The sequence below is a fragment of the Nerophis ophidion genome, linkage group LG15 (assembly GCF_033978795.1).
Source record: "Nerophis ophidion isolate RoL-2023_Sa linkage group LG15, RoL_Noph_v1.0, whole genome shotgun sequence".
NCBI lineage: Eukaryota > Metazoa > Chordata > Actinopteri > Syngnathiformes > Syngnathidae > Nerophis > Nerophis ophidion.
The window spans coordinates 26,519,318-26,536,800 of NC_084625.1; the positions used below are offsets into that span (position 1 = coordinate 26,519,318).

Sequence of the window (17,483 nt, forward strand, 5' to 3'; positions counted from 1 at the left end):
AAATCTACCTTTGCAGCATAGGAGGACGTTATGTCCAAGTTCACTTTTGGATCTCATTTCCTATACCTCTGGTGTGTTCTAAGATCTTCGATGAAAGCTGAAAACAAGTCTCACTAGGTCTTAAAGATAGGGGTAGAGGTAACCCCCCCCCCCAAGAGTTGCACTAATAATAATGTACAGTAATTATAAAAAATTATGTTCGATATAATGTGGTCATTGGGGTCCAGTTACGTGGTGAAAACAGCAGGAGTTTGCAGAATTGCCAAGATATAATGGTTTTCATTTGTGAGTTTGAGACTGGTTGACGATGAACAGTAGCCTAACTCGGTCTTTAAATTGTTTGAAATCTTCTTTGCCGAGTGCTTCATTCTTGCTTAAGTGTTGAGCCAGCATAATCCTGTCTCGTTGCAGTTGTACGGATGCATTTTTTCGAAGGCAACACGCGCCAACGATCTGTTTCAGAAACGACAACAAAAAGATCTGATTTCTTCTTGATGTAGGCAGGCGAAATTTAAAAAATGGCCCAGCAAAGCCGTACATGAACGGCATCTTGAAAGTAAACGGCATGACGTGAACGGTGGATTGTGCTCCTACATCACAGAACGGGTTTGGCACTATCGACCAATACTCTTCTGATTGTCAATAATTTGGTGAGAAAAACAACGCGGTTGTGTCTGGTAGTAAAAAAAAAAACAGGCGAAAATTCAAGTCCATGGCACGACCGTGTTCTATAGAAAATCGCTATACAGTATATGAGACCGTGTTGTATAGAACTTTACCTGCATATAATTCATATTATCCTATGATGATAATTCTGAGTGTATCAAAATATCTGTATACTCTACATTTTACACTCGGAAGTAAAGGAAAATTGGACTGATTTATAGTCATATTTAAGTGAAGAATGACAGGTTATGTGATTATCTAAATTGATATTCTTTTCACTTTATATTGAATTTATTGGCATTGTGTTTTTGTAAATTTTTGTTTACATATATTAGCCGCACCAAACTATAACCAGCACATATATACATACATTGCCAAATGAGTTATTTATACAGAAACATGCTGTAAATGTTTATTTACATACCTTAAGTGTTTCCAAACAGTGTCTGTAACACGGCACTAAAACAGCTGAACTAACACAAAAGAAGTCCTCGTCATGGACCCACACACCTGCAAAAACTAGTTCTCCAATCAGGTAAACAGACTCAATAAATCCACGATGACATTTTAGTGAATTTGTGAAACTAAAACAATACGAACAGAATGCTGTTGTAAGATAATGATCATAAAAACTGCCATGAAGATCACTGGCTGCTCTCTCCCCTCCCTAGATGAACTGTACAGTGCCAGGTGCCTCAAAAATGCCCAAAACATCATAAAGGACCCATCTCACCCTGGACATAAACTTTTTGAACTGATGCCCTCAGGCAGGAGATACAGGACAATAAAATGCCGGACAAATCGTTTTAAAAACACTTTTTACCCGAGAGCAAATGTGTCGCTGAACACAGGATAACAATAATGACTGTGCATGTGAGCTGTATGTTTGGTATTTTTATGTATTTTATGTATTTGTATCTATTTATCTATGTTCCTATGTTTTTATGTAGGATTTTGCACTAAATTAGTTTGCATACAATTTTGTTTTACAATGTACAATGACAATAAAGATATATTCTATTCTATTCTATTCTAACACAGACCCTCGTAAATGTGTTAGCATATTCGCTAATGTTAACGACACTAGCGTCATTACATAACGATAGCACGTACAAATATGCATGAAAACACTCCTACAGATATCACACATGGGACGGTTTAGTAAGTATGAATAGTTTTAGTTATACTGTAAGGCTTACAAACATTGCTTGGAGTTAAGAATGAAGAATCCATATGAGTAGAACGCTATGAACGGCAGTGCACTTTCGGTTGAAAGCTCTGCCGGTAAATGGAAGGACACTGCAGTACCTGCAGTGAGCAAACTCTACCAAAATATGGTGCAATAGCACAAACAATAAAACACATTCTCAGTGCTTTACTTGTGATTTTTGTTTTAACTATTTTTATAACTGCTGCCAGCAAACAAAAAAATACCTTACAGAGGTGTAACAACAAGCTACATTCGCAGACAGTCTCATTATAATGTGTTTACGATCGAGGGCGAACCGATAGCGGCATAGCTATTTGTGGCAGGTGTAGGAAAATGCTGCAATAAATTTTAAGCTGTTAAATGTTTTCCAAATGTTTCACACTGTCTTCTTGTCTCACTGTCGAGTGGCAACATCTCTCCTTTCTCTTGCGTCCTATTTGGACAGCTGTGTCCGGCTGTGTGCATTACAAAGGTCCTGACCCTGACATGTTGTTTAATACCTGGCGCTGTTGGCGTAATTAACGGCCAGAGCACACTGGAGTGTCTGCTCACGGACAAGCACTAAACATTGAAAGACAAATACCATCATCCTGCCAGTATGTCTTAGTTATACCCTTTGTCTGCAGGTTATTCCTTGTGTCTCGGTAAGTCCTACTTCTTCCGGTTCAACCATCCTGAGGAGGCGACCAGAATGAAGAGCATGCTTCCACAAAAGAGCCCAGTGTCTGCCTTAGCCTACAATACAGGTACGCATGCACACTTGTAAACCCTTACTGTGACCTTTGAACTACACTTGATCCCTTCTGTCTTTGTTCTGCTGCCTTGTCTCTCCGCTTTTCATCTATTTGAACCATCTGTCTTCACCCAATAGCCTTCTGCAGGCCAGTAGAGCCATGCAGGTGGGAAAGATTTTGGTTTTTGGAGTGTGTGGATGTGGCAGGGTGGGGCGTACGCTCAAATACTGTTCCACAACACACACACTCACAGTCAAGCATGCTAAAACTTAAATGTAAAGCATATTGGAATGTTTCCGTGTCATCTGGTGCCCTTCTGTTTCCACAGTGATACTGCTGGACTCTGCTGTCTTCCTGGTGATTGATCGCGCCGGTTTTAACTCGTTAGTGTTTAGCGAAACCTCAATTTTGACACGCAGTAAAAGCTCCACCGTAGTGGTGTAGTGACTTTTAAAGTTCCCATGCACAACAATGCACGATTATACTAAAAAGCCCCGTGTTCATTGTGTTGTCGGCCAACACTCACAGCTATATTGTGGAAGCTCTCACACAAAGAACAGTCGATGCACGCCAGCCCTCCAGTATAAATCTGCCCTTTTATGGATGCCGCTTAACTGTATGTGTGTGAGTGTGTGTGTGTGTGTGTGTGTGTGTGTGTGTGTGTGTGTGTGTGTGTGTGTGTGTGTGTGTGTGTGTGTGTGTGTGTGTGCGCGCGCGTGCGTGTGTGCGCGTGTGTCTCTTGTGATCTCAGGATGCCTCTCATTTTCCGCCACGTATCTCTTAGCACGTAACGATTAACATTTTCTCCCATCGCCTTTGAATTACTCTAAGGGGATTAACCAATTTTAAAACACTTTACATATGTATGCATGCTATGGGTGTTCCGATTAAGGTTTTATGCTGGCAATTTGGATATTGGTCATCCTTGAGTGATGCCAGCCGATACCAATACCGGTACAAATCACATGTATTGACGTTACATTTTTCGATGTTTTTATGGTTAGTGCTATTGACACTTAAACAATATCAACACAATATTAAGACTAATTCTGTGAAGGTTAATTTTGTGTCGAAAAATGTGTTGCTTTAAAAAGCAGGACTCACTACCGGTAAAATAAGGCTAAAGCAATGGATCCCGTCTTAGAACCAGCCAATGGGGTATCAAGTTTGAAGTCACGTGACACGCATACTTGCCAACCCTACCGGATTTTCTGGGAGACTCCCGGAATTCAGCGCCTCTCCCGAAAACCTCCCAGGACAAATTTTCTCCCGAAAATCTCCCAAAATTCAGGCGGAGCTGGAGGCCACGCCCCCTCCAGCTCCATGTGGACCTGATAGAGGAAAGCCTGTTTTCACGTCCGCTTTCCCACATTATAAACAGTGTGTCTGCCCAATGACGTTATAACTGTTGAATGATCGAGGGCGAGTTCTTGGTTTCTTATGTGGGTATTGTTAGGCAGTTTCATTAACGTCCTCCCAGCCCGGTAATAACACACAACAACAGCAGTCACGTTTACGTCTACCGTAAGGCAGTTCGTCGTAAACAGCATGTGACACTCTTAAACATGACAATACTGCCATCTAATGTACATGCACCACAACACCTCCAGGCAACTTCAACCCTTTGCTAATCCTCCTCCAATTCATATCCCATCTCACCGGATTTTAAATAACCTAATGTAAATAATCAAATGTATTTCTAATGTATATACTTGTTCTTATGCTATCTGAACTCACTCTGTTCCCTGCTCGCTGTACATATCCCACTAAGTAAGACCTGGACTGTTTCAATGTCCATTTCTCTGTTGATGCAATTGTTGATGACTGAAGTACTGATATCAACCAAAGCTCCTCATCCCACCTCCCGGATTGTAAATAACTCAATGTATATACTATGATGATTAACTTGTGTGATGACTGTATTATGCTGATAGTATATATTTGTACCATGAATTGATTAACGTGGACCCTGACTTAAACAAGTTGAAAAACTTATTGCGGTGTTACCATTTAGTGGTCAATTGTACGGAATATGTACTGTACTGTACAATCTACTAATAAAAGTTTCAATCAATCAATCAATCATGCATATGTGACAATAACAACTACGGCTTTTAGAAAGTGCAGTGCACAACTCCACACACAACTGTATATATACTCCTCCCCTTTTAACCACGCCCCTAACCATGCCCCTGTCACCAACCACGCCCCCGCCCCACCCCTGACCACGCCCCCCACCTCCTGAAATCGAGGTTTCAAGGTTGGCAAGTATGGTGACACGGCTCTTGCAAAACAACATGAAAAAACATTATATATAAAATATCGATATATATTGCGAATATCACATAGTCGATATCAATATGAAATGTATTCGACAAAATATTCAACATATATTTATATTTTTTGGTTGGAATAAACCAGGAATTAAAGGAAGCAAGATTTGTTTATGATGTCACTCGCGCTCTGGGAACCCAGCAAACAAGAAACAGAAAGTGTCACTGAACAATGGGTGCGACACGCTAACAGCAAATCACATAACAGTATAAACAGTGTGGTTGCGCAGTCTTTCTGTCTCGCTGTGGATTGTCGACATGCGATGAAAAGAGAAACTGTAACATTTTGATATCAACTCAATAACACAAACTTGTCTTTAGCTTTGTTGGTTTTAATGCAGACAGTGAGGCAACATCCTGACACTTCCAATGAGCAGCTTCCAAAATTACTCTGTAGTGTTTAAGGGCTTATACACTACTGCCATTTAGTGTCTCAAACTACCTTCAAATCTACTTTAATTATTTTATTACCTTGGCCGAGCTCATCCTCACTGGCTACCAGACACCCTGTCCACTGATAAATAGCACCCTTGGTAAGTTGGAAATTACTGTATTTATTGGCAGGCTTAAATAAGTCATAAAGTGTCAATTATCTATATTCATTAATATAAAACATATTATATTGTGGTATAATTTTCAGCCATATCAGCCAGCTTTGGTTTAAAGCTGAGCGGTGAGGTGAGCTTAGCTATTAGCATGCCTACCCATGGCTTTTTCTGGGTCTGTAACATGTTTGGCATTGTCCTCCAGTGATGACAATGCTTGTCAGCCACAGAGAATCTGTGTTTGTGAACAGTATTAATTGGCAATGGCCGATCACATATGTCACCGCATCAATCTTTTTCTCGGTGAGCGGAGCCGTGACCGCTAGCTTTCACACACAGGATGCACGAACAGGGAACCTCGCTAGTCGCGACTCGCTAGTGGGAGGCACTACAAGGTGACAAAAAAAGGAGAGAAAAAGGTGATCGCAAAGGGGAATATTTTGGCTTCCAACAATTGAGAAAGATGAACCCATTAATGGGATGGCAACAAAAAACAACAACAAAACAAACCAACCGATCCATCCATCCATCGATCCATTTTTACCGCTGGTACCTTTTGGGGTCGCGGGGGTTGCTTGAGCTTATCTCAGCTGCATTCGAGCGGAAGGCAGGGCACACCCTGGACAAGTCGCCACCTTATCGCAGAGCCAACATAGATAGACAACATTCACACTCACATTCACACACTCGGGTCAATTTAGTGTTGTCAATCCACCTATCCCCAGGGTCTTTGACCAACAGACCCTGTTTTTCCAATATGTATTTAATATTTATTGAAGTGCATTTTTGCTAAAAGAGATTAAAGTTTGAATTACATTGTTATAGTATGTTATTATTACATAAGTTCTTGATTTGGTTTCAAAATAATGCAGTACGGTAATATTGTTTATCTACTGTACATTAATTTGTAAAACAAGATATTGTCTAGCAAAATGTATTATTGGACCAGGATGCTTGTTTTTCTCTAATAAAGCTCAAAAGCTGTTCGTTGAAGGACATTTTATGCATGGTTGTTAAACACTGGGTGGTCCATTGTGAAGGCGCCTTTTCCACATTAAGCCATAGTTAAATACAGCATGTGCAGGTTGTCTTCCTGTAGGTTGGGCCATCAGCTCAAAATAATGAATACAGAATAAAAGTAAAAATAAAAATTGCTAATCTCAGCAATGTATATTTTACTAAGTCAGGCAAAAAATAACTCATTAGAGGTTAAGAACTATAACCCCCCCTTAATACTGAAATGGGTAAAAATGAAAACAGGCGGGTGGGGCTATTCCAAAAATATTTGTGGTCTCTTTTCATTTCCTAAATCCTGTACTAAGGAACTGAACTCAACATCAACTGTTTTTCTTGGCTGGTTTTTGTCCGTGGGGTGCATACTTGCATGCTGTGTTTGTGTATTCAGGAGTGCGAGTTAGGGTTTGTCTTGTCGAAGAAGCTACAGGTGTGCACATGAGTGCAGCACTCAGATCCCAGTGATATTTCAGAACTTTCCCTAATAAATAAAGCAACTTCACTCTTAATTGTGCTTATTTGTGCTTTAGAATTCTTAAGTAGACCATACAGATGTCCGGTGCCATACAGTGTTTGTTTTTTCTGCTTTCCTCTGAAATGCATAAAAAATCAACACAAGAAGTATGTCTCAAATATATTGCGAGTCTTCATTAATTTATTCTTGTTTTATCCTTTTTTTTGTGTGTGCCACTCTTTGTTTCATAAATTTCCCATTAGTCATGCGTTTAAATGAGAAAGTATAAGCAGTACAGTATCAATTTGGACGCAGCGTAAAAGTGTAGATTTTTGCAACAATAATATATATGGGCTGTGCCACGTTTAGATTACCTGAAGTTCAGCAGCGATTACAGCCATGCTGTGGTGGGCGGCACCAGTAGCACGCGAGGCATGCGCTCAGCCTCCGAGCTGCGGGATTTGATGGACACCCTGCAGCGCAAGAAAGCTGCTCTGGAAAACAGCCTGAGAGCCAACGGGAATGCCAACCCGTCTTACTTCAGCGTGACACAGGTGAATTATATTTTTTTTTTATCTCTGCCAATCGTCTAGGCTACTACTAATACTACAGCCGAATGTGTTTTTCTTCTTTTACCTTAACAATAGGGCTGTAAGTAACGATTATTTTAACAGTCGACTAGTTAGCGAGTATTTTTTTGATTAGTCTATGAACGATTATTTCTTAAAAGATCTTATGCACATGTTTGAGTCCACGACTTGATTTTAACCCATTTTCCAAAGCCATTATAGTAAATTGTAGTATTACCATTATTATAGTAAAGTGTAACAAAGGTATATTACCACAGTAAAGATGATATTTACTGCAAAATAAATGTAAGAGACAGGATAAACTTATTTATCTCACAGTGCGGAAATGTCAGCGTTGCAGTGCGGAGATACAAAAAAAAAGTATGTAGTAGAAACTAATAAAAAAATAATACCACTAATATTGCACACTGAAGTACAGTTACTGTATCAAAACAATTTGTATTCCATACTGTCGATTGGGACTACTAGACTGCTTGCCTCATTTACATAAAGGTGCATACATGAACATAACTCATCATAGTCCAAACATTAGCATACCTATTTTGCTGCTATCATTCACCACAAGGAATAGAAGTGTAAACATGAATATATATCTTAATATATTGCAGTATTGATAGTGTCTGCATTCCCTTTTAATCATATACAAATGTTTGTGTAAAATTAAGTCAATAGGAAAAAAAATTGTATTGTGTGTCCATAGACTTAATTAGGATAGACTTAATTAATCCCACAATGAAGAAATCATGAGGTTGCAGTGGAGATTTTACATACAGTAACAAAAGTAAAACATATTTTGAAAACACTATGGAAAACTAAAAAATGAGCAATAAATTATGACCTAAGGTTACCTCGGGGGTGATGAAGGCATTCAACATGAGTTTGGCTTTGCAAAGTTTACATGGCACTTGCTGTGTTTGCTTATTTTTATTAAAATGTTGCCACACTTTAGAGTGCTTGGGTCCATCTTTTATCCAGCAACTCAGCAATGTTTCCACAATAAATTGTAACAGTCTCTCTCTTTTTTTTAGTCCCCACCCCCCACACACATCACTTCCTCCTCCTCATCTGCATATCAGGAACAAGCAAGACGTTTCCACAGTGCGGATCGTCCCCCAGTCTCATTAAAATCGGCTCCCCCTTCCTCTCCGTCCCGACGTTCTGACCCTTCTTCTCTGGTCCCACGCACTTCTCGAAACCAGGACAGCTTGGGTAGTGGCGATAGCCGGCGTCACCATAACACTGGCTCTTCTCCATTGTTGTCAACATGGAGTAGCAGGGGCTCGTCCACGTCAGTCAGCGGTGGTGATACCCTCCTCCTCACCCTTCCTCCTGCTCCTTCCTCATCCCGCTCTCCATCCGCGGGGGGCGCTGTCAGCATGCCTTCGAGTCCCCGGCTTGGACGCCGGAGCTACGGCAATCAAGAGGCATCAACGAGCAGTCGAACGAGGAAATACTCATCCGGTTCTCTAAACGGGTTGACCGGGTGCGGGCACAGCCGCTCACTGCCTCGCCTCTGTCCCTCACCGTCCCCCCGGGACAGCAACAATGGCGTCCTGGCTTTATCGACTCTGCAGCCGCATCGCTCCGATGTGTACAAAATTAAAAAAGACCACTACAACAACAACAGCAGCTTTAACACCAGTCTTGACCTGAACCACAACTCCAGTAACTCAAACATGCTGTCCTCAAATAGGAATCAAATCCACACAACAGCTAAAGGAGAAGGCATGGTGTCCATCTCCCTGTCCTCTCTTAAGATGTCCCCTTGCACCAAGTCCACCTCCTCCACTGCATCCCCGCCAGACGTTACCATCCCATCCAAGGCCGGGGGGTCCTCGTCCCCCCGCATGGCCAAGAAGCTCAGCCTGACTTCCACAAGCTCAGTGAGTTCCGTCAACTCCACAAGCCCCCCTGAAATGGAGCTGTCTTCAGGGGAATGGGAAAAAACTGGGAATGACCCGGAAGCGACCAGCGCCCTAGGCTTTGGACGCACTGAGAAGATGGCTTCATTCGGAAAAGGAGGAGTGGCCCCACCTGGCGGATTTCGGGAAAGGCGGGGTAGTATCAGCTCACTCAGCGGCAAAGAGGAGCTGACTGACTACCACCATCGTCAAAAAGAGGAGCGCCTCCGCGAGCAGGAGGTGGAGAGACTGGTGAGTTGAAATACCATCTGAATCCTTGTCTTGTCAGGCATGCCTTATTCTCCCAGGCACACGCACACACACGGCGGTTGAGGCTAACCTCTACCATATAACCCACAAAACAGGACTATTCTTAACCCCATGTGTGCCTGTGTTTGTGTGCGTGTGTGTGTGCGATGTATGTTTACATCAATCACGTGGAGGTCCGCCCACTAGAGTGCGGTTTAGGCCACAGAGCAAGTCAGTCAGATGTGGCCCAGAGAAACGAGGGAAATTAAAGGGCAGAGTCCAAAGGGCAGCAGGTGGATAAACACACAGATGCTCAACGTATAATGAGGGCGAGATGCGAAATTACATACATAATTATCTCTCTTTTACAGGGTTTGCTATACCAAGTGAAAGTATGCATAAACCAAACTTACACTGCCGCCAAAAAATAAATGGCTCAGCATTGGATAATTGATTTTCCTATTTTTATTTGATTGTACTATTACAAAATATTATTGTATGTAGATTCAGACGTGTAGACTTGTAGTTATTTTTTCCAACCAAAAACTGTATGAACACCATTAATTTAAAAAAACAGATTGAACAAAACATTTCTATATTTTTCACAACTATTAGCATTATATAATTAGATTAGATATAAATTGTTGTGAGGGTCGACCAAATAGGATGATTGGCTGTCATGGTTGTCACTCACAACTGTCGCACACCCGTAGCATGTGTCTTTTTACGACAAAGATTGTATACAATACATTGAGTTATAGCTTTTAGTAGCTAAAGGTTAACAAATCGCTATTGTCAGTTGACCACAAACATAATGACTGTGTGTGTGCGTGTCATACGTTAGCGCCTACATGTGACATAACAGCAATAGTGTACAGAAGACAAAATACAGCAGAGGCAAAATAAATATATTTTTGGTTGTGAAGGTAAGACACCACAAAATGTGTCCCAGAAGGAGCCTACCCCAGAATAAAGGGAGGCTAACTATGAAAAGCCACTGCTGCCAAATGAAGAGCAGCTACTCCCTCTAGTGGTCACAAAGTGAAGCTTGACCATATCCAGGCAGAGATGTTTAAAAAAAGACTGTGGTACATTTTGACACCATCTCACATTTCCACGTTTGTTTGTCTTGTCAATTTTTTCCCCATTCACTTGTTCAAGCAAAACCCTTTTATGTTTCTCCCTTTTTAACAGTAACAGAACAAGGTGAGAAAGTGACACAGGTTCACATTTGACATGACAAATGGTGATATAAACATAGATGAAACAAGATTCTTTTTTTTTTTGTTTAAAGAATGCATTCTTTTCCTGGCGGCAATTCCTGCGTTTAGGGTCATAGTTGACAGCTGTCCACCTCCACATTAACTTGCTCAGACACAAAATCCTAACACCTCTGACCCACATTCCTTTTCTCCGTCTTTCCCTTTCTAATATTACTTGATCGGCCTGGTGCTTTAAATGTTCCCCCTCTCTCTCTCCCTTCCTCGCTCTCTCCCTTCCTTGCTTTCGTTGAACCCGAACTGGTCGCTCACACCCTGTAATCTGCCGGCCAGGCGTTTAGAGAAATGTAAGTCTGGGAGAAATATGCTCTTTGAAGATTGCAAAGAAGACCTGATGGAAGACAAGAGTGTTTTTGTTTGAATTAACAAGAACGTTGTAACTTTCTGCTGCGATGCTTCCACAGGTAGTGTGACTTGTGATGTACTTTAAATAGAAGGCTGCTGGTATAGTTGATTGTGTTTCAAATGCTGAATATAGACATCTGCTGGATTTGTTTACATGTTCTGTATATGAGAACGATACCCCTGGTAGCTTTACAAACGCCACTTGGGTTACTTTAATTATGTGTGAAACTGTGATGTTTTTCTTTCAGGAACGACAGCGTCTCGAGACCATCCTGTCCTTGTGCTCAGAGCTGGACCAGGATGGAGGCGGCTCGGTTACAAATCCGGCCTCCGCCGTGGCCGACCTCCAAAAGATCAACCAGGAGCTTCAGAAGCTCCAGCTCAATGATGATGACGACGACGACGACATGCCTTCTGTCTTCTCTGACTCCTCCTTAGTTAATGGCTCCGCTGGGAACGGACACGTAACTGAGAACGGCTTCTATGACCGGGATCTATTGGTACGACAAAGGCGCAGCAGTGGTACCAGGGACAACAGCAGGGGAGAATCGCCCGCTTTGAGTCCGCGGAGCTACGCCTCATCACCATCACAACAGAGGTTAAACGAGGTAAAAATCAAATATGTTGTAGATCAGGGGTCTCCAACCTTTTTGAAACCAAGAGCTACTTCTTGGGTACTGAATAATGTGAAGGGCTACCAGTTTGATACACACTTAAACAAATTGCCAGAAATAGTCAATTTGCTCAATTTACCTTTAATAAATAAATCTATATGTATTAAAAAATGGGTATTTCTGTCTGTAATTCCGTCGTACATTTTTTTTTCATTTTACGGAAGGTTTTTTGTAGAGAATAAATGATGAAAAAAACACTTAATGGAACGGTTTAAAAGAGGAGAAAACACAAAAAAAATGAACATTTTATTTTGAAACATAAATTATTTTCCATTTTGACTCTTTAAAATTCAAAATTCAACCGAAAAAAAAAGAAGAGAACAAATAGCTAATTCGAATCTTTTTGAACAAATTAAAAAAAATAATTTATGGAACATCATTAGTAATTTTTACTGATTAAGATTAATTAAAACATTTTGATGACATGTTTTAAATAGGTTAAAATCCAATCTGCACTTTGTCAGAATATATAACAAATTGGACCAAGCTAAAAAAGACAAATCATCATTTCTTCTAGATTTTCCAGAACAACATTTTTTAAAGAAATTCAAAAGACTTTGAAATAAGATTTAAATTTGATTCTACAGATTTTCTAGATTTGCCAGAATATATATTTTTTTATTTTAATCATAATAAGTTTGAAGAAATATTTCACAGATATTCTTCTTCGAAAAAACAGAAGTGAAAATGAATAATTAAATTAAAATGTATTTATTATTCTTTACAATAATAATTTAAAAAAACTTGAACATTGATTTAAATTGTCAGGAAAGAAGAGGAAGGAATTTAAAAGGTAAAAAGGTATATGTGTTTAAAAATCCTAAAATAATTTGTATGGTTGTATTTTTTCTCTAAAATAGTTTTTCTGAAAGTTATAAGAAGCAAAGTAAAAAAAAAAAAAAAAGAATTTATTCAAACAAGTGAAGACAAAGTCTTTAAAATATTTTCTTGGATTTTCAAATTGTATTTGAGTTTTGGCTCTCTTAGAATTAAAAATGTCGAGCAAAACGAGACCAGCTTGCTAGTAAATAAATACAATTTAAAAAATAGAGGCAGCTCACTGATAAGTGCTGCTATTTGAGCTATTTTTAGAACAAGACAGCGGGCTACTTATCTGGTCCTTACGGGCTACCTGGTGCCCACGGGCACCGCGTTGGTGACCCTTGTTGTAGATTGTTATGTAACATGATGTAAAGTTACTGCGTTCCTTCTACTTAAAGGGGAACTGCACTTTTTTGGAATTGTGTCTTATTCACAATCCTTATGTAAAACAAGAACACATTGGGGGGTACGCGTGCTCGTTTAGTAGATCAGGCGTGCTGGCAACTTGAGGGTTCAAGGTTCGATTCCTGCTTCCACCATTCTCGTCCTGGTTGTGTCCTTGGGCAAGACAATTTACCCACTAAGTGGGTAAGGTGCTCCCAGTGCCACCCACACTGGTTTAAATGTAATTTAAAGATGTAGATAATGGGTTTCACTATTTAAAGCACTTTAAGTCACTAGAGAAAAAAAACGCAATATAAATTTAATTCACTTCACATGTTTTTCATTTTTTTATGCATTCTAACTTGCTAATAAACACTAACAAAAGACAGCAAACAATACAGCCAATTGGAGTCCCTCTATCTGCCTATAAAGCGTTCTAAAAAACCTTAATCATTGTTTTGTGTGCACACTGTAAGTATATATGTAATGTCATAACAGGCTCATTCATAATAATATGTAACAACTACGTATTTAGAACAATTTAAGCATACGGTGGCATATTAATTTCAGAGTCGCAACACAATATTCACGTTTCCCTTCAAAAACAAACACTACCGTATTTTTCCGACCATAGGGCACCATGGGTTATAAGGTGCACTGCCGATGAGCGGGTCTATTCAGGCCTATTTTCATACAACAACGCATTGGACTATAAGTTGCATTATAAGGGTCATATTATGATTTTTTTCTAAATTTACAACACTTCTGGTTTACATACCATTTAATGGTGGTTCTTTGGTCAAAATGTTGCGTAGATTCTGTTTTACAGACCATCTTTAGGTCGCTTTCTGACTTCAGGATGCGCCGCTTTGTGAGCGATCTTATTTACGTGGCTCCCCTTCAACAGCGTTATCATCTTTGTTGTACCGTTCTACCGTGCAAGGACGGGAGTCAAAGAAGGGTCAAAAGATGGAGCTAATTGTTTTAATGACATTCAGACTTTACTTAAATCAATAACAGAGCAGCATCTCGTCGTACGTGGCTCACTAGTGCAACAACGACAGAAATATGTCCCGTGAAAAACTGTCCGACCGGAACTCTCTAATAACTAATGTTCCCAATAACTAAAAACCACTACACTGGTAGCTTTTAGTGCTTCCATAGCGAGTCTACTGACAGATATAAGTTAGAACTTTACGCTACTTTATATTAGAAATAGCAACAGCGGCGGATGAATGCCCCATATCTAGAAGACTGACAAAAAGTAAAAGCTTATGGACTACAGTGTCTCCACGGACTACAATTGCGGACGCGCACACATTTTCAGGACTTACACAGATCCCAAATACACATAAGTTGTTACCAGAAGGTAAGAAAAGTTGGTTTTGCATAATATTGCGAAACAAAACACCAGATAATGTCTGCCAGTGGGTGCCATTTTGAAGTTGTTATACAGACACCATAATAATACTCGTACGTTGAAGCACAGTATGTCTGACTATGGTATCCATGATGCACCGACGATCCATCAAGCGGTGTGGCTTCATAGCTTACCAAAGTCTTAACATAGCATTTTGTCCGATTTTCGAGAGCCGTGTCTAATGTTCTATATTCTCAGTGGAACATTTAAAGTTTTGGTGTTGTTTACTGGTGTCATCTTGCAGTCCACACTTATCTCTTATGTGTGATCGCCATCTACTGGTCACACTTATCATTACACCATGTACCAAGTAAAGAAGCTTTGAGGTTGGTAAGCACAATAAGGCGCACTGTAGATTTTTAAGAAAATGAAAGGATTTTAAGTGCGCCTTATAGTCCAAAAAATGCGGTAACCGTCATGCAGCATTTGTGCTAAGTGCTATATAAGAAATACAAAACTTTGAACATAATAAAACGATCACTTAATGTACACTGTCTATTCTCACTAGGATGCCAACTGATAGGATGTTCATATTGTCTTGTTTAGATGCAGAATGAATCATTATCCACAAGAAGGGTTAAAAAAAAAGTGTCGCAAATTAGTGTCTTTTCGTGTCTTTGTCGTTATTTCCGGGTAAGGGTTAAATGTCAAACTTCGCGGTTTGTGACAACATTCTTGTACGATCCAGGTGAGAGGCATAATTTATCATCTAGAATTAACTTTCACCAGCTCAGAGGCCATGCAGCAGCTCACTGGCTCAATATGTCAAGATCGCAGCATGAGCTAGTTAGCTTTCTGTGATCATGGAGCTACTAAAAATAATTTTCGGTGTATGCGCTTATAATAACAATATTGCTAAGGCTTGATTAATATTTAAGGGCCCCAACATGTAAATGGAGTACTGTTGGTTTTTAGATGTTTATTTAGAGGACTCTATAGGCGGAATAATGTACTCTCGTTAGCTGCATTGTTAGCCACCTCGTACTTGCTGTATTTTACAACTTAGAATGCATAAAAAGAAGAAAAACGTGTTCTTGTCTTACATTTGGGTTGTGAATGATAGGCAGTTCCCCTATAAATAACGTTTTGGATACATTGTAATTGTAAGAGTAGTTTTAATGCAACATACTTTACCTCGAGTATTTTTGTGAAGAAGAAACACTATTTTTACTCCGTTTCAATGAGTCTCATTCTGATTGCTACATGTATCTATAGAAATTAAAAGTAAAGTACCAGTGATTGTCACACGCACACTAGGTGTGGTAAGATTATCCTCTGCATTTGACCCATTACCCTCACCCCCTGGGAGGTGCGGGGAGCAGTGAGCAGCAGCGGTGGCTGCGTCATGGAATCATTTTTGGTTATTTAACCCCCAATTCTAATCCTTGATGCTGAGTGCCAAGCAGGGAGGTAATGGGTCCCAATTTTATAGTCTTTGGTATGACTCGGCCGGGGTTTGAACTCACGACCTACCGATCTCAGGGCAGACACTCTAACCACAGGTCCACTGAGCAGGTTCATCATTATATGCATTTATAGTCTATTGATAATTGCTTGGAATGCAGCCGTCAGTTAGCTCGTTAGAGCAGCTCTTCAATATCCTCTGTCCCCTTGCCCAGGAAGAAGAAAACATTTCATGTGTCTCTCCCCTCCTCCTCCATCACTCCGGCGCGACTATAAATAGTATTATTTGTCTTTAAATTGTTATAAGTACACCTCTGCATAGAATTGCATCCTTATTAACATTAAAGAAAACATACATTAAATAATTATAATCAACTTACAACAGACATTGTTTAACATTGTTAAAATAATGTTAAACAATGTTAACAGAAATATTAAATCTTTATTTAAACTACAAACATTTTTTGACCGACTTGAACCATTTCATACTGAAAAATTTAATTAAATAAGCTCAATAATAATAATACATTTGAAATTGAACAGCAACATTAACTCAGCAGCACAATATATAAAACACTTTAGCCTCGAAAACAGAAATAAATGAATCAATTTGAGCTTTTTTTCTGTTATCAAAATGAGGAATTCAGGATTAATGGCTACTATGAGCATATTTTGTAGTGCAGAGCTTTTGGAAGCATGGTTTAAAGCATGATACAGAAAAAGCATGTTCTCAGGGGCCACACACGCACCCCCCTGGCATCGCACCATGCCACCATTTGAGAATAAGTTTTTCCAGCCGGCAATGTCACATGACTGGGTTCCACTAATCCAACGTAAGCATAAGTAACCTTTGACTCCATTTTCCATCCATCCATCCATTTTCTCCCGCTTATTGCCTTTGGGCACTGGTGCCTATCTCAGTTACAATCGGGCGGAAGGCTTTGTACACCCTGGACAAGTCGCCAACTCATCGCAGGGCCATGACTCCATTTTCACAATTTTCAAATAAAAATATCGTTGTTTACTCTACTGATCTCTGATTGGAGCAGGAAAAAAGATTTGTCAGTAAGATATGCATTGGGGCTGAACTGCAGACAGGTGTACATTCAAAGCAGCATGGATGTGTCAAAAATTGATGATCCTCTGACCTCAGCCTCTTTGTAGAGGGCTCAAACACCCAGCTAGTAATATGCATCCAGCCTCATGTGGTAGTAAGGGGACACCTTTGATTTTAGTCAGCTTCTTTTAGCGAATAATCAAGTAGAGATGTGTTTATATATTTTATAATAGGAACTCTCGATAAAGTATCACAGTTTTTTTCTATGTACAGCTCATTTATTAGGTTGTAGAGTGGTAAGTGTTTACAGTTGGGGTTGTGTGCGCTATGCCAACACTTGTTTGTTGCTCCATAATACCATCTACTAATAACAAAAACATTCCTCCTCGTGTTCTTTTTTA

The 17,483-nt window shown here is 39.9% G+C and overlaps 1 protein-coding gene across 7 annotated transcripts in view; it reads left to right on the forward strand.

The window, feature by feature from the left end:
• The window catches only part of phldb2b (pleckstrin homology-like domain, family B, member 2b), a 108,018-nt gene that overhangs the window by 70,135 nt on the left and 20,400 nt on the right, over positions 1-17,483 (forward strand). For all 7 annotated transcript variants that reach the window (XM_061921935.1, XM_061921934.1, XM_061921933.1 and 4 more), the window contains 4 exons: positions 2,503-2,622; positions 7,326-7,510; positions 8,575-9,699; positions 11,570-11,929. In XM_061921935.1, the coding sequence (XP_061777919.1) occupies positions 2,503-2,622; positions 7,326-7,510; positions 8,575-9,699; positions 11,570-11,929 (1,790 nt within the window). The remainder of the gene's footprint in view (positions 1-2,502; positions 2,623-7,325; positions 7,511-8,574; positions 9,700-11,569; positions 11,930-17,483) is intronic.